Raw genomic sequence first — 19,337 nt, 5'->3', positions numbered from 1 at the left:
ATTAAATGTTTATGAATGCTTTTAAATGCTAAAGTAATATCACTGTGTTGTATCAGGATGGCGGCTGAAAGTTCAGACAAAACCATAGAACCGATAGTAGCATCATAAGTAGATAATATAGTGAGATTTGTGTGTTTGTCTTTGTGTGTGTGTGTTGATTTGTAACTAACAATTGTTAAAAGTTGTGTCTAACAATTAACAAATGGTGTATTAGTCAACTATTCATTCATGCTTCATAGACAAGCATTAAAATCATCACATAAACTAATTCTAAATCAAACATTTTGACAGTCGACCTTCTGGTAAAGAGCAATGACACACATTTAATGCATTTTAGATGTTGTAAATGCTACACTTGCTTTATTAGGGTGTTGTAAGATTAGAAAAAGTGGCTATTAAGGTGTGTGTTTCTGTTTACTTTCCTCTCTTATTTTGTATTTATTGTATAACATACATTCTGCTTTATTTTCTTTTGTTTGTGAACCATATATCTGCTTTATAACAATAGTTCTTCTTTTGTTATTGTGAGTCAGGGTCACGAGGAAGGGAAGATATAAGTGGTAGTCAACATTGTTCTTTCAAATGACCTAATATAGTAAAAGCAACAATACATTGTCTAAGTGTGAATAAAAGCATTAGTTATGTACATTAATAGCAGCCTATGGTTTTTCATAGTATTCTTGTCTATATTCATCCAGGTTCAGTTTTACCCTGCTCCTTTTTTCACCCAGTCAGATATGACTGTGCAGCCATTTTGTCCGGATGCAGATATTTAAAGCACCTGTCATGAAACCTGAGGTGACATTTGAATGCCTCGTGCATGAAGTCCTTTAATGTATATTTATTTCCCTACACAAAGTCACTAGGTTGTAAAGGCCCATTGAAAAAAAAAGATGCTTGATGCAGTGTGACAGCCAAACTGTTGGATAGAGTTTCACATTCTATATATAAGCCTGGTGACTTGTGTCCCTGCTGCTCTATTTAAATGCCAGAGTCCCCCACTGTCAAAACAGAGCGAGGGGCGCAACAATATGATGGACCTTTTTGAGACCAACACTTATCTTTTCAGTGATTTACGCTACTTGGAGGAAGGGGATCATGGACCACTGCAGCACTTGGACATGGCGGGGGTTTCTCCTCTGTACAACGGCAACGAGAGCCCGCTGTCCCCGGGCCAGGACAACGCTCCGTCGGAGACCGGAGAGGAGAGCAGCGGGGAGGAGCACGTCCTTGCGCCGCCGGGACTCCGCGGCGCGCACTGCGAGGGCCAGTGCCTCATGTGGGCCTGCAAGATCTGCAAGAGGAAGTCCGCGCCCACGGACCGACGCAAGGCCGCCACGCTCAGGGAGAGGCGGAGGCTCAAGAAGATCAACGAGGCCTTCGAGGCGCTGAAGAGGAAGACCGTGGCCAACCCGAACCAGAGGCTGCCCAAGGTGGAGATTTTACGCAGCGCCATCAGCTACATCGAGAGGTTACAGGACCTGCTGCAAACGCTGGACGAGCAGGAGAAAAGCCAAAACGGATCATCCCATAACTCTAAAGAACTCAGTGTAAGCTAATACTGGATTCACAGTACCCCTCACAGCAGGAGCCTGTGTGATATTCAGATGACTTTATAAGGACACCGTGATGACTTAATCATGTATTTGTATTCCTGTGATGCCTTCAGTGACATTATGATGTGTTTAGTGCATGTTTATCCCCCTGACATTTTAATGTCAGCAGGGTTTAACCACAGGATATTAAATACTGATGTCACTAATGCTCTGTGATTTACAAATACTTCCCTTGCTATACGTCTACCTCTCTTATTTTATTAATATTCTCCATCAAATATGATGTTTATCCATCGTAAACACGTATGTTTGTATATTTGTATGTTTGCCCGCAGGTGGCCAGTCATGAATACCACTGGAAGAAGTCCTCTGAGCCCTGGCCGACCTCTGCTGACCATTCCAATGCAGCAATGATAGACCAGAGAGAAGGTATATATACCAACCTGCCAAACGTCACTCGCAACAACCAGGAAACACAAAGAGAGGGAGTGTCTGAGTTTTTTTTCTTTCTTTCTTTCTAGGAACCAGTGAGTCCTCGGCGTCCTCCAGCCTCCTGCGTCTGTCCTCCATCGTGGACAGCATCACCAGCGACGACAAGATCAGCTACAGCGAGGACGCCTCGGAGAACTGAGACGTCCCGCCCCAACACCTTCACTTCTAGACTGCGTATTTAGAAAAATTTCCACTGTTTTATCGTCTAAATTATTTCCACGATAGTCCTGTTTTGTCGTACGGCAGCAGGAGCAGCAGCAGCAGCAGATGATGTGTACATATTTTATAATAATGTGAAGTTTAGATGTATTTATTTTGTATTGAAAAAGCAGGGTGAAAGAAAAACTGATTGTATTTAATAATTTGTACATAAAATAAATTGCTACTTTTGCGATATAGTAAAACGGCATGTTGCTCATTCTTCAAGGTAATTTAGACCCACTCCATCTTTTCCGGTGGGTTGCATTAACACCAGTTCAGGCTGTACCAGTTTCCCCCAGTGTTCACGGCTATTAGAGGTCCATAAAATCCGTCTAAACCGCTCTGGAGTAGTTTGCTGCTGCCGGGCTGCTTCTCTTTGTTCCAACTGGCATCCAGGCAGCAGACCCGGTCCCACAACAGTAACTCGAGTTGCCCCCCTACCCCAACTCCACTCCATTCCACTCCACTCCAGTCTGCTCGATCATATGTTTTGTGGGTGGAGGGGGGTAACGTTATGTTGGTTGGAAACTTGTGCTGGCGGACACATGAGTGCAAAGCCCAGCGGGATAATGAAGCTCTCCGAGCCATTAGGTCTCAATTCATCATCACCTGCTCTGACATCACGTGGCACAAAGCGTTTTACATGCAGAGCTATTAAAACGTGTGACATGATGATGCGGTGGCAGCAGCAGCAGCGTGGAAATCCATGGAGTCTCATTGTTGTGTAATGACATGAGATAGAGGGAGAGTTGATAGAGGGAGGGGGTGTGTTGATGATGTCGGGGTGCACGCTGGTTGACCTCGGTGACTCACCTCTCAGGCCTTCACACACACACACACACACACACACACCAACATGTTTATCAGAAAGATCTCTTCCCCTGTTTCAGATACTACTTTAAAGTACTCCTTACTACCTTTTCTACTTCATTAGAGAGAGGTAGTGTGGATGCTGCCCTACAAAGGCAAAGTGCAGTATCTGTAAAAATGCCAAACTGAGAAAAACATCTTTTTGTGTTTTTCATTGTCAGAAAAAGCATCAAATTATGAATAACTACCAAGTCTATAATAAGGTGGACTGAATTAAATGTATTTTGTAGTTTGTCTTTCTGACCAATTTTGACCGTTTTATGGCAGATACTGCACTTTTGCCTTGGTTTTGGTGCAGATACTGCACTTTGGCTTGGTATTAGCTACAGATACGACACTTTGCCTTGGTTTTACTCCAATGGAATTATATAGAATGTAGGGAGTACAGTACTCTTTGCAGATACTGCACTTTGCCTTGGTTTCACAGCGCTTTTTTGGATGGACAGCCAGATAAAAAGCCCAATAACTCTGGAAATTTTAGCAGTACCAATATCGAATTCTACCAGATTGAAGAGAATATGCCACACTTTTGATTGGTCAAAAAAACCCAACAAATCTTAAAATGCAGATACTGCACTTTGCCTTTGTTTGTCTCCTTTTTGATGTGTTTACTTTTTATTTTATTTTATCATCAACTGATCATTTCCTGCATCTTTCAACCTGTCTTTTTTTTTTCATACATATCAGCGGTCGTATTGGTCCCATTTTCAGGTGCAATCCTTTGGTGTTTGGTCTTGTATTTATGACCTGATTGACCTGATGGTCGTTGTGTTTGTGTTTCAGTTCAGTGGGTTCAGCCAGTGTGTGTGGAGCTGTGCTAATGTCAGTGTTGGCCGTCACTCATCTGACTTGTGTCTCTTTGACTAAATGTTTGTTTTCCCCCTTTTAGGAAACTTACATGTGCATTTTACAAAGGATATATTAGGAAAACTATTCGTAGTGGAATCATTATGAGTGGAATCAATGGTGACACAGATTTTCGTCCTAAAATGTGCACACACAACAGCATATAAAGCAGTAAAAGAACAGTTTAAAAATGGAAATGCTGCACAAACAACATATTATAAATGAAATAATAAGGTTACACAATGATAAAACACTTGAAATCGTATAATAAATACAACTTTAGATGCTGAAATACATCTAAAGGAACTTCTAATGTACTTCCAAGTAAACAAACCGAAATGCAGGACTTGTTCATTGCGTGCCCTCACATTAAATACATGAGTATACGATATGGAAACCTCTTTCAGAGCGGAGCTGCATTAAAAACTAAAAAGAAAGGGGGAAAAAAACACACACTCAGTAATCTCTCGGAGCTCTCATGTGTCTCTTTTCAACAGAACAGTTCATATCTTTGAGCAAATATCCTGTTTTCTGTAGAAACCACACAGAAACATGATCGCTCCAAACAGTAATGTGATTTTAATGGGCTCTTACTCTCTCTCTCTCTCTTTCTCTCACTCTCGCTCACAGTGTTACTTCATTTGCAGCTCCACTCTGTAGTTTCCAATTTCATGTCTTGTTTTTGGTAATTATTGCACATTATTGCATATTTTCCACAACTGTAACCCTGACGTCAACACAACAACAAACACACACACTTTTTCTCTCTCAGTTAAAACACCTGCTATTGAAGTTCCTGCTGTATTGTCTTACTTCTATATTTCCTCCATCAGAACTTATGCACACACACACACCTCTCCCACCCCCACACCATAAAAATCCAGCACCATCTCCAACTTTTTCTCTTGTCTAAACTTTTAACGGGGATTTTCGGTGTTACTGATGACACCATATAATTCTCATTTGGCTGTGAAGGCAGCGTTTTAAAAGTCAAAGCTGATGAAAGGCGAGCTGTTATAGGAGGAGGGGGTGGTAATAGGTGGTGGTAGGTTGGTGGTGTAGGAGGGGGTTGAATGCTCTGATTTATCCACACTTTCCCTGCTATAAGAAAAAGACTTGAGTGCAACAGGCCTGAACCTCTCTCTGCTCACTGCCAAACAAATGCTGTTGCCACTCAAAGTGTGTTTTTCTTTTTTCTTTGTTTCTCTAATTCTTATGGGGAATGTGAAATGGACAAGGAGGGGAAACATTTGATTCAGATGGTAGCACAATGCAGTTATGCTCCAACTTCTATAGTAATAGTATAAGTAAAAAATATGCAAAAACATAAAAAAAAAAGAAATAAGAGAAAATGAGCTTCACTTTGCTCATGAATCTGTTTTGTCGGCAGTCTGAGTGATGGATCGTGTCTGTGTCAGTGGAGCTGCTGCTGCTGCTGCGCTGAACGAGCAGCGAATAAAGTCAGAGCACGAGGCCGTTTGGAAGAAATAAGGTTTTCAGACGTGAGGGAGATGGACATAAAAGATCACCTCCTGCCCTTCACTTAACTCTGTCTCTGACCCTTGAGAACAACAACAAAAAAAAGCAAACTGGACTCTGTTCCCAAGAGACGAGCACATACGCACACATAGCGTTCTGTGCGTAAAGGAGTGCGTCTATATAAACTCATAATAACACCATGTGCTGCGCTAATCTAACCCCGCCGCCTCAATCAGCCGCTCAGCGCTGGTTGGTTGCCAGGTTTTCTCATCGTCCGTAAGTCCGTTGTTTCTCAGCCCTAAACGCGCTTTGATCTCCTCAGCAGCAGCTTCGGGGCCCGATGTCTTCTTCAGCTGTGCCTAATACAAACTCCGACGGCAATTCAGAGCAGGCAGCAGGTACTGGTGTTTTCTTAGGTGCGCGTCGTTCCCAGAGATCGGACGGGACGGATGGGGGGGGGGGGGGGTGTAGGGGTGTGGGGGGTGGGGTGACTTCACCAAACGTTTTGACACATTGTGAGAAATATCCGCATTGTATCCTTGTAGGCTGTCAACAGCATAATTACCTAAACAAGTCAGCATCGACCTGCAGGAGCAACCCCCCAACCCCCCACCCCCTGCTCTGTATGACAACAACAGGAGCAATTCTGCAGATAAGGACCATTCAACATGAGTCCAGCAGTTTATGATGTCAATGTCTTAGTTTAAATGTCTGAAATGTATGGTAGAGGTTATTGCCTCATCTCAGCGCTTCAGGCCTCCACCTGAATAAAACCACCATCTGTTGAGAGCTGAATTGAAGCACTTTGACTTGTGTCAATAACCTTTAATGGTTAAAATTTGGCCCTTCAGAGGCCAAAGTGCTGGAGAGTTGCGCGGCGGTGTCAATTGTGTAATTGCCGTCTTAATGAGCTTTGGCAAACACAGATCACCTCATCAGCAGCACCTCCAGTGACGAGGGTGAGGTGGTTGTTTGGAGGAGGGGGTGGTGGGGTTATACCGCTGTAATGTGAATTCACAGGGCTTGAAATGTTACACCTTCCATTGCAGCTGGGCTGCATCTGCAACGCTGTTGTCTGCACTGTGAAAATTGGCCTGCATACTCCTACAAGTGGTCACCGTCCCTCTCTCTCTGTCTCTGCACGGTCAGACTGAACCAAACACGCTCCCCTTTCATGTTTTAATGTCTTCATAGCAAAGTGTCGCTTTCATCCTGATGATCCCTGCAGGGAAGTTTTGGATAAACGAAGCTAAACGAAGCACTTGAGTAGAGTAAAAGTTTGTGTTGTGGTTAAAACTGCGAATGTTCTGAAACATTCCCGAGCATTGTGTTCATCGTGGCCTTGCAGGGAGAGAGAGAGAGAGAAAGAGAGAGGGAGAGAGAAGTTGGAAGGAGAGGGTGGTGATGAGTGGGAAAACACTAGTAAGTGCAGATGTGGGAAACTCTGCAGGGTACTGGGGGGTGAAGAGGCAGCGGTTTGGGATGGGGCAGGGAGGGAGTTGAGCTAACCCCAGCCTGCCTTCTGGCTGGGCCAATGGGCCATGGTAATTAGATCTGGCCAATGTGGGCCCTGGGCTCTGGCCTGGGGGCATATAAGGGGGGCCCGGGGCAACAGACCCCTCATATCACTCAGAGGTCTCCTCTCTCTCACCCCACTGCTCTACCCTCCTTCCTTCCTTTGTGCCCATCACTCTGAACATCCACTCAGACTCTTTTCTCCCACAAGCCATGGAGGTCTTCTCGCCATCCCAGGTCTACTACGACAGAGCGTGCGCTTCCTCCCCGGACAGCCTGGAGTTCGGCTCCGGCATGGAGCTGGCCGGCTCGGACGAGGACGAACACGTCAGGGTCCCCGGGGCCCCTCACCAGCCGGGACATTGCCTCCAGTGGGCTTGCAAGGCCTGCAAGCGCAAGTCCAGCTTCACCGACCGCAGACGGGCCGCCACCATGCGGGAGCGCCGGCGGCTGAAGAAGGTCAACCACGCTTTCGAGGCCCTGCGGCGCTGCACCTCGGCCAACCCCAGCCAACGCCTGCCCAAGGTGGAGATCCTGCGCAACGCCATCCAGTACATCGAAAGCCTGCAGGATCTGCTACGAGAGCAGGTGGAAAACTACTACGGCCTACCTGGAGAGAGCGGCTCCGAGCCCGGGAGCCCGCTGTCCAGCTGCTCTGACGGCATGGTAAGACCTGCAGCCTCCTCACCGCAAAAACATCTGGTTGTGTGGCGTCTATCAGCCAAATTGGAACTACTTGCATGTTGAGATGGGACTTTGTCTTGTGGGAACCTCGCTTAAAAGAAAAAAACACCCTAAATTATTCATGCATTCAGAGTGTGGGCCCCTTTTACAAGAGCATGTAGAGCATTTTCATTTCAAAGTAGAACCTGGATTTACAAACTTCTTAATCAAATGTGTCTGTTTTTGCTATTACCATGCCTCTCCATGCATATCGCACAAACATCTCCATGTATCCTTATATCCCCTGATGCTTATTAAGAGTCAGATTAGTTTCTCTGAAGGTGACTGTGTATCAGTAATAATGCATCAGGAGCTTCTAATGCTGGATGCAGTAATGGCTTTCCCACCACCGGACACTTTATAGCCCTAATAAACCGAGCTAAATCCACCGTACTGAAGTCTGGCAGGAAAAACTGGGTGCTTTTCTGCATTCCATCCTGACTGCATGTTCTGCGCCGCTGCCAGGATTTTCTGCAGATTTACTAGGAGAAAGTGTCATCTTGCACAAACTGGTGTTGCTTCCACTGATACAATCGATTCGCCACGCTCAAAGCCGGGGTATGGGGGTGGGTGGGGGGGTGGGAGTTGGAGGAGAAGGTGGTGGTGGTGGTGGTGGTGGTGGTTGCGGAGGGGGGCAAGGGGAAGAACATGCTGCCACTTTGGCTTAAAGGTGTGCGTGAAATAAAGAAGCCCCCATAATTCAGGAATTCAGGATTTATTATCCTTGTCCAGTATATCATGAAGGGCATTGGCTGATCTCTCCCCTGTATATATGTGTGTGTGTGTTTATATCATATCATATCTGTCTCCTGCTGCTTTTTTTCTTTCTTCTTCGTGAAGTGTTTGCAAGAACTCAAGGGTAAATTTGATTTCTCGTTTCCTCCCATAGGCTGACAGCAACAGCCCGGTGTGGCAACAGTTGAATGCAAACTACAGCAGCAGCTATTCATATGCGAAGAATGGTAAGACTTCTTGACAGTAACGGCAGCCTGGCGCATGCATGATGCTTTTAAAAATCAGATTTTGGAATGCTTGATGACTTTAAAAGCTCCACAGTGTCAGAAATTACAATAATGGGAGAAAAAAAATTGATATGTGGCATCAGCTAATCCCCAGATCTCCCTTCATGTTTTCAGACAGTTTGGGCGACAGAGCACCCGGCGCCTCCAGTCTGGAGTGCCTCTCCAGCATCGTGGACCGTCTGTCCTCGGTGCAGTCCAGCTGTGGACCGGCCGCTCACAGAGACATGCCCACTTTCTCCCCCGGCAGCTCCGACTCGCAGCCCTGCACGCCGGAGAGTCCCGGGTCCAGACCCGTGTACCACGTCCTGTGAGAGGACGGGGAACCTCCCTGGATATTCTGCCACAGGCTTGCAAAAAAAAAAAAAGTACTCGCAAATGAGATGAGATAAGAACTCGTTTCTGTTTGACCTGTGCGCAGGAAGCTTTTATTTTGTACATGAGACTGTAAATATGTAATGTAAATGCCCATTTATTCTATACATGCTGTTATACCCAATGAGACATATTTAATAATGACAGTTAATGTGATTAATGTTGCATTATTCCAACATTAAGTGGTATTTATGCAGTGGTATTTTCTACTTTCCATGTTGTTGTGAACATTAAATCTTTCACTGTTATGTATAGTGCTTTTTGTATTTGTTTTCGTTGAAAGTTCTACTTCTTTTTCTTCTTCTTCAAACGTCCCCATGTGTTCTTGAAGCCAAACAAGCTCCATTCATCAAAACAAGGTCAACAAACAGTCTTATCTAATGGCTAAAGCAGCCGCCGTCATTAAAACACTCGTTAGTCTGAATTTAGTGGGTTTTTGATAAAAAAGTAGAAGCATTTTTTGATAACATATTCAAGTCCCTCTGTATAATAATCAATATGTGTCCAAGAAAAAAAAAGGCGGCGGCTGCATATGAAATAACAAGGGAAATGTTTTATTATGCGACGAGAGTGTCTTGCTCAGGGGTCGTCCTGCACAGTCTAGACTGTCTCCAGCTAACAAGGTGTGGAGATCACATTAGAAACTGATGGAGGTCAGCTGATACCATTAATCATTTGGCTCTGCTGTAATCACTGGCCAAGCTGAACAGCCAACCACCACCGACTGACTATAGCTACGGCAACAACATCATCACCGCCGCAGAGCTAAATGGACAAAAACAGAGAATATAAATGAAGATATCAAAACATATTTGTGCATCTTTGAGCAGGTTTGATTCTCAGCTGCACCTTTGAAGTGTGTTTTGGGAGTGTGAGGCTTTGGAGGAGGGAGGGGGAGGAGGGATGTGAGTGTGTGTGTTTGTGTGTGTGTGTGTGTACCTGTTTGTTCTTTGCTACCAAATGTGAGTGATCATTAACACCCTGATTATACCATCAGCACCAGAGTTGGGAACAAATGGCCTTTAATTGTACTTTATTGTGTCAAGGAGTGAGGGTGTGTGTGGGTGTGTGTGTGTGTGTGTGTCGGTGGGGTGACGTGTGTGTCACACTGCGTCATTTCTTTGATCAGTCTCAATTTGTTCTCGTTCATGTCGTCTGTTGCGAGACAACTCGTTCTTTTAAATCATAAGACATACAGTGAAAATCTACATTTCTTTTATCGTCATTGTTTTTATGATTCATATTTTCCACTCGCTGATTTTACATTTCCTTTCTCATTATTCTTTATTCTAACGTGCTGTGTCTGGGGTTGAAGTACAAAAGCAAAAATAAACCGTCTCCCATTCCTCTGATGTTATTTTATTTCACTTTATTATTCGCATCTCATCATAATTTCAAAAATATCAGTATTTTTCGTTTGAAATCCACTTGTTTGTTATTATTCTTTGTAATACTCTGTTGCTGCAGTGTTCAGTGATGGAAAGTGCATCTATCTAAGAAATATACTTAGGTACAATGATGGAATACTAACCAGTGTTATACTTCTGTTCTGTACTTTACCACATTTCACACTGCAGCTACAGTCACTTGTTACCTCTTAGCATTAACATTGTGGATTGAAAATATAAGAGCAGATCATAGATTTATTTCTTTAGATAAAACTCCCAAAAGACATATGAATCAAAATCAGCTGTAACATTAAAATACATCTTTAAACTAAAGGTGTTAGGAATAATCTTATGAGCACTTCTCACTTTTGAGTGACATTTTGAACATAGAACTTTACACTGTATTTATGGATCTGAAGACTTCTTCTAATGGCCTTACATTAAATTTACCTTTATGATGGTGATAATGTCCAGTTTTTACAGAAAACACTTAACATTATATATAACATTCTTATATTAGAGTACATTAGTTCCAGACAGAAAAACACCTAATAAAATGTCATGTGGGTGTAAAATACTGATCTGCAAAGTAAAACAAATTACAATATTATAACCTATAATACCTCTGTAGTGTGGGCATATTAGTATAAAATGGCACAGAGTAGAAAATAACAAGTACATCTAGGGAAGTGTTTTTATCATCTGCTTGAGAAAAAGTGGCTGTAATGTAAAATGAAAATACTCAATTAAAATCCTGCTTTGAAAATGTGAACATACAAAAATGCATTTAAAGTATAAAAATAAAAAGTTCTAACAATGTAGATGGCCTGATCATATGCTGTTAGTAGATTATCATTGCTGATGCATTAATGTGGTTGCACAGCGAAGATGTTAAATAGCCTACATAAAGCACAGTATTTTTCCTGTGCAGTGCTTTGTTTTGCTTTGAGGTTTCAGCTGCCGAGCCATTAGCCTGCAAACTAATGTGGCACGTTCAAAAACACATAATATGTACAGAGATGTAATTTATTTGTCCATACACACACCCATCACACACACACACACACAGCAGCAGCAGTAGTAGCAGTGCTACTCTCTCACTGTGCCACTGCAGAGACACTCGCAGTCCAACAGTGTCCAACAGTCAAACGCTCGGCGAGCTCAGTGCTGCTGTGAAACATTGTGGACATTCCAGCGGCGGCTTGTATTTCACTAACCTCTGTGGCCGTGTTCAACACTCCAAATGTCACTGATGTCATTTTTCCATGGCTAGCTACTCCACGGTTGTGATTCATGAACTGCTTACTCACCGAGCCCAACGGTGTCAACACAAAACACACTGAGAGCTCAAGGTTGGCGAGGACGAGCATGAAACCAGATGAAGTAAAGACATGAATTCACTTATTTTTTGGGATAATTATTTGATTTGTTTCAAGCCGGCTGCAAATGAAGGTAATTTATTAATTAACTGAGTCATGTCAAGACTCAAAGGTTGACAAAGTCATTCCTGTACTACTCAGTGAGGCCACCAGGGAGAGGTGTTTCCTCTGTTTCCTCCATTAACACTTAACCTGACCAGTGTCTTCAGCCTCTGTTTGGACGTCAGTGATCAATATCAATGGGGAAGGTTCACAATGAGTGGGAGTGAGTGTACTGTTAGTGATAATCCTGATATTGGGTCTGTGTGTAGCTACAGTGTTTTTCCGTCACGGCTCTGACTGAGGAAGAGGAGGAGGATGCTGAGCTCGTGCTGGATGTTTAAGCGAGGGTTTTTGGGGAATTAAATCTGCCCTCTGGCAAAAATCTGTGATGTGGTGCAGCTGTCAAAGCCAGGAGCTGCACTTTGTGGATCTGAACCAACAGAAATGCTAAAAGCAAACGTTACGTTTCAAACATCTTAGATTTGTTCTGTCAATAAAGCAGCTCATGTTTCGACTTAGTGTTGATTCTTTGGAGTACAGTTATTTTTTTCTTATTCTCCTCTTTACCTGAAGCCAGAGGATCTTGATCATTTACACTTTTCATAAAATTCAAGCCCTGTACAATCCATGGATAGCTTATTGTGTGTTGTTATTTTCTTGATTGATATCCTACATTGATTGCTTGAATGATGGATTAATTTTATCATACTGTATTATATGATTTATGATTAATGCTTTAGCCTACTATAGTATGCTGTACTGTACTGTGCTAATACTACTATGTTATTTTACACTATGCTATGCCACAGTATGCTAAACTGTAGGCTACTATTCTTTTATGCTAGTTAACCTATGTTATATGAAACCATTTTATGCTATTCTATACTATACTATGTTATGTTATGTTATGCTATGCTATGCCATGTAGGCTATACTATAATAAAAGAGTTTATTTTAAGCTCTTTTCCCCACCTCAACAAAACTAGGAAGTCTTGTTGATGTAGCTAGTTGACCCAGAACTGCCAATATATATGGTCAATCTCAGGTGTCTCAGTCACAATAAATATATATCTGCAGATTTTGGAGGACGCGTTTATCATAATAACATTGACGGTGTGAATAATCAACCTCCATGTAATTGAGAACATGTTCCATTTGAGAATTTTTAGAGGAAATGTGTTTTATTAGTCAGCATGAATCTTGTCATAAAAGATACATTTTAACCTGATGAATGGGAATAATATCTATCCATTTCCCCGTATGGACCTGGCAGGGTGGGTTATATCTGGCCATCTAACACATGGAGGTGCAGCAGAGGTGATATCGCTGCCTGAGGCCTGAGGGGTTAACACACACACACACACAGCTTGCTCGGTGCTATTTCGGGTCCAGAGGTGCAGAGAGAAATGAGATGAGGGAGGTGATGAAAAGAGTTTTCACACCTGTGATACCTGAAAGACACATTACAATATTCATTGTTTTCGTTGTATCATCTTCGCCTCAACTCAGAGCTGAATCTTTTGTTATTGTCACAGATGAAGAATTGACTTGCGCTTTATTTTCATATGTGATCCTGAGAGGGATGGGTGTTAGCTCCAGTTTTTTTTCTTTCCTGATTAACACCCACAGACACTGGCGAGGGATTTGTCACCTGCATTAACGCCACCTGCACTCTTGAGTTTTGTCACTTCAGGCTTTGGTCATCAGCTGTGGAGGTGGTTATTTGCTGGAGAGGAGCTTTAATAAGGATTTTATTGCACGAAACACCTTGTCCAACACGTTGGCGGTAAAAGAAACAACCTCTTAGTGCTTCTATTGTTGCTGTGCGACTTTAGTACCTTCCATTTACGGGGGTCTTTTTTATTAGTTTCAGTGTCTACGCTCGGTATTGAGCAAACAAAAGGCCATTGACTTTCTGCTCAGGGCTAAAAAGCCGGACGAGCCTTCAGAGGGATTCTTCGGTACACAAGGTTTAATCACTGCAACTTCAGCAGCTGCACTTAGATCACTGACAGGTTACAGGTGATAAGTTGTTATGTCATTACCCAAAGAAATAAAGAAGATAAACTGTAACCCCTGATTCAGTGGCTCAGTGGTTATTTAGTCTGTAACTGAGTATCAGACCCAGGGTTAAGAATGTGATGTTTATTTTATGCGCCTCTGTCATGAATTCATAATAATCTGAGTTCATGCAGTCAAGAAAAAGTATTAACAGTGCAATAAAAAGGATGTTTAAAAGGGTGATTTACAAAATGAGTTAAATATGTTTAGTTTGAATTAAATGAAATTAAACACCCTTCATGTACGGCTTTGTATGAAGCTGAGGTTATGACTGTGCCTTACATATGTTAATATTAATCTTTATAGTTTATATTGATGTTAGTTTATATGGACGATGTGATACGTTTTCTGTATCTGAACCCAATTTCTGTTGCCTGTCATAGACCTGCTTATAAATGAATAAATAAATAATAAAATTACATCTTTTAAACTTTAATGGCTTTTAATCTTGAGGCTTTTTTTTTATGTTGTCGTCTAACGAGAGACAGAAGAAGGTGGGCTCTTTGTTTCAACATGTTTCCTTTGCTTAGCCCATATGAGTTTGGCACTATTTTCTTGGTCTAAATCCTGCTAAATGACCAGGTAAATTATGTTAAACCACACCAGCATGTCTGCTGCACACGCAAGTGCTAGGCAAATGAATGTGAGCAGCCTAAACAAATGAACAGCACGGGCACATACCACATTTTGGCTCCTATGCCAGTGTAGCTAAACCCTAGTGTCTCATGGTATATATAGAAATGTAATCACATTTAGGTTATACTAGGGTCTACTCTAGTTGATTGAATGCATTTGTTTATATGAGCGGGCAGACCAATGCTCCATCACTAACTCTACTGGACTCTTATCAAAAGGTCAATAGGCCCAACTGTCGGTGTAGTATGGGATAAGAAAGAAAGCTCGACAAAGTGTTCACTGTACACAAGCACATAGATTTATTTATACAAATATAGTATGTATAACAATTGCATATCAACATTTTGTTGTCTTTTTTTTTCATCTTTACGGTAAGTACAGGACCATCAGCTTCAAAAATGCAAGTCAATTAAGAAAGAGTACCTGTGATTTAAAGATACAAAAAGGGATCTGTCGTATGTTCGTAGATGTTCTGCAGGAACTGCTTGATCAAGTGACGGACAAAAACTTTTTGAATATCCTACAAAAACCCCATGCAGCATTAAAGTCACTTAATATCAAAGCTGTAGCATTAAATGACCTTAAAGTGCCGACAGGTTATTTAGGAAATGGCAATGTCTGGCAGCGTGGCACGTAAGTATGAGGAAGTTGAGTTTGTGCAATTGGATGTAATGTCAGAACAGATAAAAAATTAAACAAACTTTACATCAATAATAAGAAATAACTCACAACGTTGTATTTAATGAAAATGCAGCTAAACAATTTTTCCTTTTGCCGTTCTTAACTTACATCTTGGTTGGTCTCTCATCAAGAGGGGGGCCAAAAAAAAATCCTCTGGTATACAACAGGAAACAATTATTTGTTTTAACTTTAAAGAGAAAAGACGAAACGGCCTGAGGGTGAGAGTCTGAACGGTGGAACAAAGAAAAGAAGTGCCTCCTACAGAAATGTGAGAAAAATCAAAAGAAAACACAAGACGGAATAAGAAACACAAAAACCTACAAAGGAGCGGTTTCTGGCAAATTAGAAGAAACAACAGCAACAACACCAAAAAAAAAAAAAAAAACCTCAACAACAAGGAGCACTTAGCACCAAAGATGGAGTGAACACAGGCCCGGCAGATCACCGCTTTATCTCAGGTGCTTGTTTTAGCCGAGAGAACAGAACAGATTCCCCCAACAGGTACAGAGGAGATAAAAAGAAGAAGCTAAAATGTTGTACTCTCATCATAGCTCACAATGATTGTCTAAACAGAAAAAACAGATTCACATAAACTATGTGCTAGTCATAAAACCAATACATCTTCAATAATGATCTGCATGTTTTAGGCATAATAATATTTTAAAGGAATAATAAAACTTTATGTTAAATCTCTCATCTCATAAACTATAAAATAGAAATGTCTGGAGTATAAACATAAAACTAGCGTATTTGGATTTTAATTCACTCTGCTCTGGTATAGGACATGGAAAATATCTCTGAGGAGGATTGATCTGAACCTCTTTGTAACTATATTTCTTTCTGGATAAATCTCACAAAGTCAGTTAATTATTGCACATTAATTGGTACATGCCACTTGTACGTCAATAATCTATTTAAAATGGCACAGAGGGATCGATCTGGACTCCGTAGAAGCTGCCTTGCAGTGCGCGGAAACCCCAGTTTTTACATTACATCCCGTACAACTCTGCATCTACCGTGAGTTTGGTCGAAGGAAACGATGAAAAAAACTGAACGAATGTCTGTTATTGCTAAATCTACAAGATAAAAAACCTTTTTTTTTTTCTTCTTCTTCTTGCTACAATATAGAAGGTAAAAAAGTTTTTACCAAAAACAGGACAAAAGGAAAAATAAAGAGAGAAAAAAAAAATCAATGGTCATTCATACAGAGACACAAGCACCAGTTGAAGAATCAAATAGAAACACCACTGTACAAATGATATCTATGGCAAAAAAGAAAAAATTGGCGGCGAAGGTGCCGATGGATGACGGTAAGCAATCAGAAATGGATGACTGTAAACAAAACTACTAACACAAGAGAGAGTTTCAGTTAGAGTCACAACCGGGGGGAACAACTTAGAAAAGGGAATACAAAGTTAAAATGGACGACTGGTCGGTGCCGGCCTCCCTCAGAGCACCGACGTCGGGACACACGGCTCTCTTTGTTTTTGCTCAGTAACTGTTGGTACACCGGAAGAGGGAGAAGAGAGAGTGTAAGTAAAAGAGTCTTTTACTTGTAGGTTTTTCCTCGACGACGCAGCGTTTCCTTTGGGATCTTCCACACTCACAAGCAGATGGTCTTTGAGATCCACCTTTCTTTTTTTTTCTCCTCCCCGCTCGTCTTCACTTCTTCTTCTTTTGGAACAACCTGCCGATCACAAGGAGGAGAATGACAAACTGAGAGCAATGCCTTAAAGCCACAAAGCAGAATCAAGCTCAGTTCTGTATTGCCTGGTGATCTCTACTAAACGATTTGAGCTTTTTCTACCATCTTTACATCCGAGCGAAGTGAATCATTCGCAGCCTTTAAATGTCCCTGAAATACAATAGATCCATCTGTGGACGCCAACTGTCAAGCTCTGAGAATGCGCCGCCCACTCTTCAGCCACTGTTTAATGCCGTCACGAAAACCAAATGTCAAAGGCAAACATATATATATATATATATATAAAAAAAGAGACAAGGCCGGTCCTTGATGAAATATACGGCTCGCTACACATCTGAACATCGAGCCTCTTATCTCACAGAGACCGGTCCGTGACAGAGATCCCATCTTAAAGAACCGTTCTGCATCATTCACCTGGCTTCAGATGTGTAGCACTAAATCTTTAAATAGGGCTTTATAGAGTATATAGGCTCCTGTCCCTATCAAATCCAATGCAGACTTTTATTTTGAAGATGCTATATTTTCTTCTTTATTACATTTCTTTAAGACTTTCTGATATATATATATATTTTTTTTTTTTAAAGTATATTTTTTGGCTTTTCATGCCTTTATTCGATAGGACAGTTGAGAGTGTGACAGGAAATGGGAGGCAGAGATGGGGGGAATGACATGCAGGATAGGGCCGTCCGACGCGGGACTCGAACCGGGGCCGCCTGCAGCGAGGACTATAGCCAATAGCCTCAACACATGGGGCGGGTGCTCTACCAACTGAGCTAAACACCACCCCTTCTGATATATTTTAATAGGAGTGAACATATGCCTTCACTTTTTTATGTAAGGGAATGATGTCTGTTTAAAGTGGGAAGTATAGCATTAACAACTCTTTTATTTTACTAAATGCATGACCTGCAGTTCGCGAGCTTTACTTCCTGTTTTGCCTCTGGACTTCCTTGTGAGAAGGTAGGCCTGCTCTTCACCCTGTTTGCTTTTGGTTTTTGCTTCGTATGTGATTTGAAGTTGGTGTAAAGTCAGTCGATGAGGAAATGTGTGGTCATCGTTGTGTTTTGGAGCTGAAGTTTGATTGATTTTTATCCATGAATCTGCTGATTGGAGGAAAATTGTGCGGAGTCATTGTGTGTGGAGGAGCAGCTTCTAGCTTGCAATGCTAGTGCAGTGTTGTTGACACCATGTGTGTGTAGTGTGGTGCATTCATTGTGATTCTGGTCATAGTGCTAATTTAGGCACAACAGAGACATCTCAATGCCACTACTGTAAATGTTGTGCACATAAACAATCAGAGTTTCCTGGAGCTTTTATTGTGAAGGCAGACACCAGAACAGAAAACACAGTACTATAAAACAAAACAAAAACATTAAATATACATGCATTTACATGTATATTGTTAGTCATATTGAAATGTTGAAATGTTTGTATGGTGGATGAAAGAGTGAAAAAACAACTGGTGGACACAGTGAGGGAGATGAAGACCAGTCAAACCAGTGGCTCATGTTTCACTCATATCTTGCTTGTGCGTGTCACTTGGGCGGCCGCCCACTGGCCCGCAGAACCAAATCTCTGCGATCGCCGCACCGGCATGGATAAAACATGATCCCTGCTCAGTTTCCCTGTCTGTAGCTCCACCACAACACACTGCTACAAGCTCCCAAATACCTTCCAAAGCTGCACCGTGCCAAGTGCAAGACAAGAGATATGTTTGGGGGATTTAGTATCAAACGGCCAGTGCCACTGAGATCTTGGACACATGCCCGCCTCCAGTACGTCAGGGAGATGCCTTAAACAGTCTGGGCAGAATTAGGCTGCATAGCATGATATGATTTAACTTCATGGTATGATTAGTGTCTGAAAAGTTTCTTCTGGCTTTTAAGTTTGCGCCCACTTAAAAGTGTGAGTTTGCTTTCCTCTGACAGGCAGTGCAGAGCTTTGTTCTAAATCTGGAACTTGGAAAAATGTAAAAAAAAAAAATGTCTCGAGCAGCAGACGCATGCAGACTCATCTTGCAGCTGCAGCTTCAGCACAACGCCACCGCGGGCTGTATCTACTTATCCACGTACCTGCAGAGCATGAGCCACAGATGTAATCGGTTTAAGCTTCAATAATTTACAGCCCTTACAACAGAATCGGTAGCAGAACAGAGAGGAGGTTGTAATGTTTGCACAGATGATAGCAGACGCTCAGTTTGAGAGGTATACCTCTGAGCTTTCAGGCTTTGTACTTGGATGTCAACGCTATCTCCATCTATGCTCCGTGTAAACAGCATTTTTATAATAGGCCACTGCAGAACCAATTTACAAAATGTTTCATAATTAATAGGCACAACGTCTCACCTGAAACATAATGAATTTGATATT

At 42.0% G+C, this 19,337-nt stretch overlaps 3 protein-coding genes across 5 annotated transcripts in view; 2 read left to right on the top strand and 1 right to left on the bottom strand.

Moving 5' to 3' along the window:
* Nucleotides 1–966: 966 nt before the first annotated feature.
* myf6 (myogenic factor 6) lies at nt 967–2,452 on the top strand. The gene is made up of 3 exons (XM_085769395.1): nt 967–1,550; nt 1,892–1,985; nt 2,078–2,452. The coding sequence occupies exons 1-3, from the start codon at nt 1,032–1,034 to the stop codon at nt 2,185–2,187; spliced, it is 723 nt and encodes a 240-aa protein (XP_085625521.1). The 5' UTR covers nt 967–1,031; the 3' UTR covers nt 2,188–2,452.
* Nucleotides 2,453–5,749: 3,297 nt separating this feature from the next.
* myf5 (myogenic factor 5) lies at nt 5,750–9,327 on the top strand. Of its 2 annotated transcripts, none has more exons than XM_085769465.1 (4): nt 5,750–5,842; nt 7,153–7,625; nt 8,572–8,644; nt 8,819–9,327. In XM_085769465.1, exons 1-4 carry the CDS (start codon nt 5,785–5,787, stop codon nt 9,013–9,015), a joined length of 801 nt encoding a protein of 266 aa, XP_085625591.1. In that variant the 5' UTR covers nt 5,750–5,784; the 3' UTR covers nt 9,016–9,327. The 2 variants fall into 2 exon arrangements, with proteins under 2 accessions (XP_085625591.1, XP_085625590.1); XM_085769464.1 differs by having other exon boundaries at nt 5,770–5,860.
* Nucleotides 9,328–14,857: 5,530 nt separating this feature from the next.
* The window catches only part of lin7a (lin-7 homolog A (C. elegans)), a 36,681-nt gene continuing 32,201 nt past the window's right edge, over nt 14,858–19,337 (bottom strand). For both annotated transcript variants that reach the window (XM_085768847.1, XM_085768846.1), the window contains exon 6: nt 14,858–16,950. Coding sequence is in view for 1 of the 2 variants with exons in the window: in XM_085768846.1 (XP_085624972.1) it covers nt 16,926–16,950 (25 nt within the window). In the remaining variant the exon portion in view is untranslated. The remainder of the gene's footprint in view (nt 16,951–19,337) is intronic.

The sequence above is a fragment of the Trachurus japonicus genome, chromosome 23 (assembly GCF_045865225.1).
Source record: "Trachurus japonicus isolate A0001 chromosome 23, Traja_1.0".
NCBI lineage: Eukaryota > Metazoa > Chordata > Actinopteri > Carangiformes > Carangidae > Trachurus > Trachurus japonicus.
This window is presented reverse-complemented; position numbering and strand designations above follow the sequence as displayed.

Bases quoted from the DNA above. Each gene is read 5' to 3' on its own strand.
- myf6 (XM_085769395.1), top strand. From the start codon at position 1,032: ATGATGGACCTTTTTGAGACCAACACTTATCTTTTCAGTGATTTACGC. The intron at 1,551-1,891 runs GTAAGCTAATAC...GTTTGCCCGCAG, and splicing joins ATAACTCTAAAGAACTCAGT to GTGGCCAGTCATGAATACCA. The intron at 1,986-2,077 runs GTATATATACCA...CTTTCTTTCTAG, and splicing joins AATGATAGACCAGAGAGAAG to GAACCAGTGAGTCCTCGGCG.
- myf5 (XM_085769464.1), top strand. From the start codon at position 5,785: ATGTCTTCTTCAGCTGTGCCTAATACAAACTCCGACGGCAATTCAGAG. The intron at 5,861-7,152 runs GTGCGCGTCGTT...ACATCCACTCAG, and splicing joins AGGTACTGGTGTTTTCTTAG to ACTCTTTTCTCCCACAAGCC. The intron at 8,645-8,818 runs GTAAGACTTCTT...TCATGTTTTCAG, and splicing joins CTATTCATATGCGAAGAATG to ACAGTTTGGGCGACAGAGCA.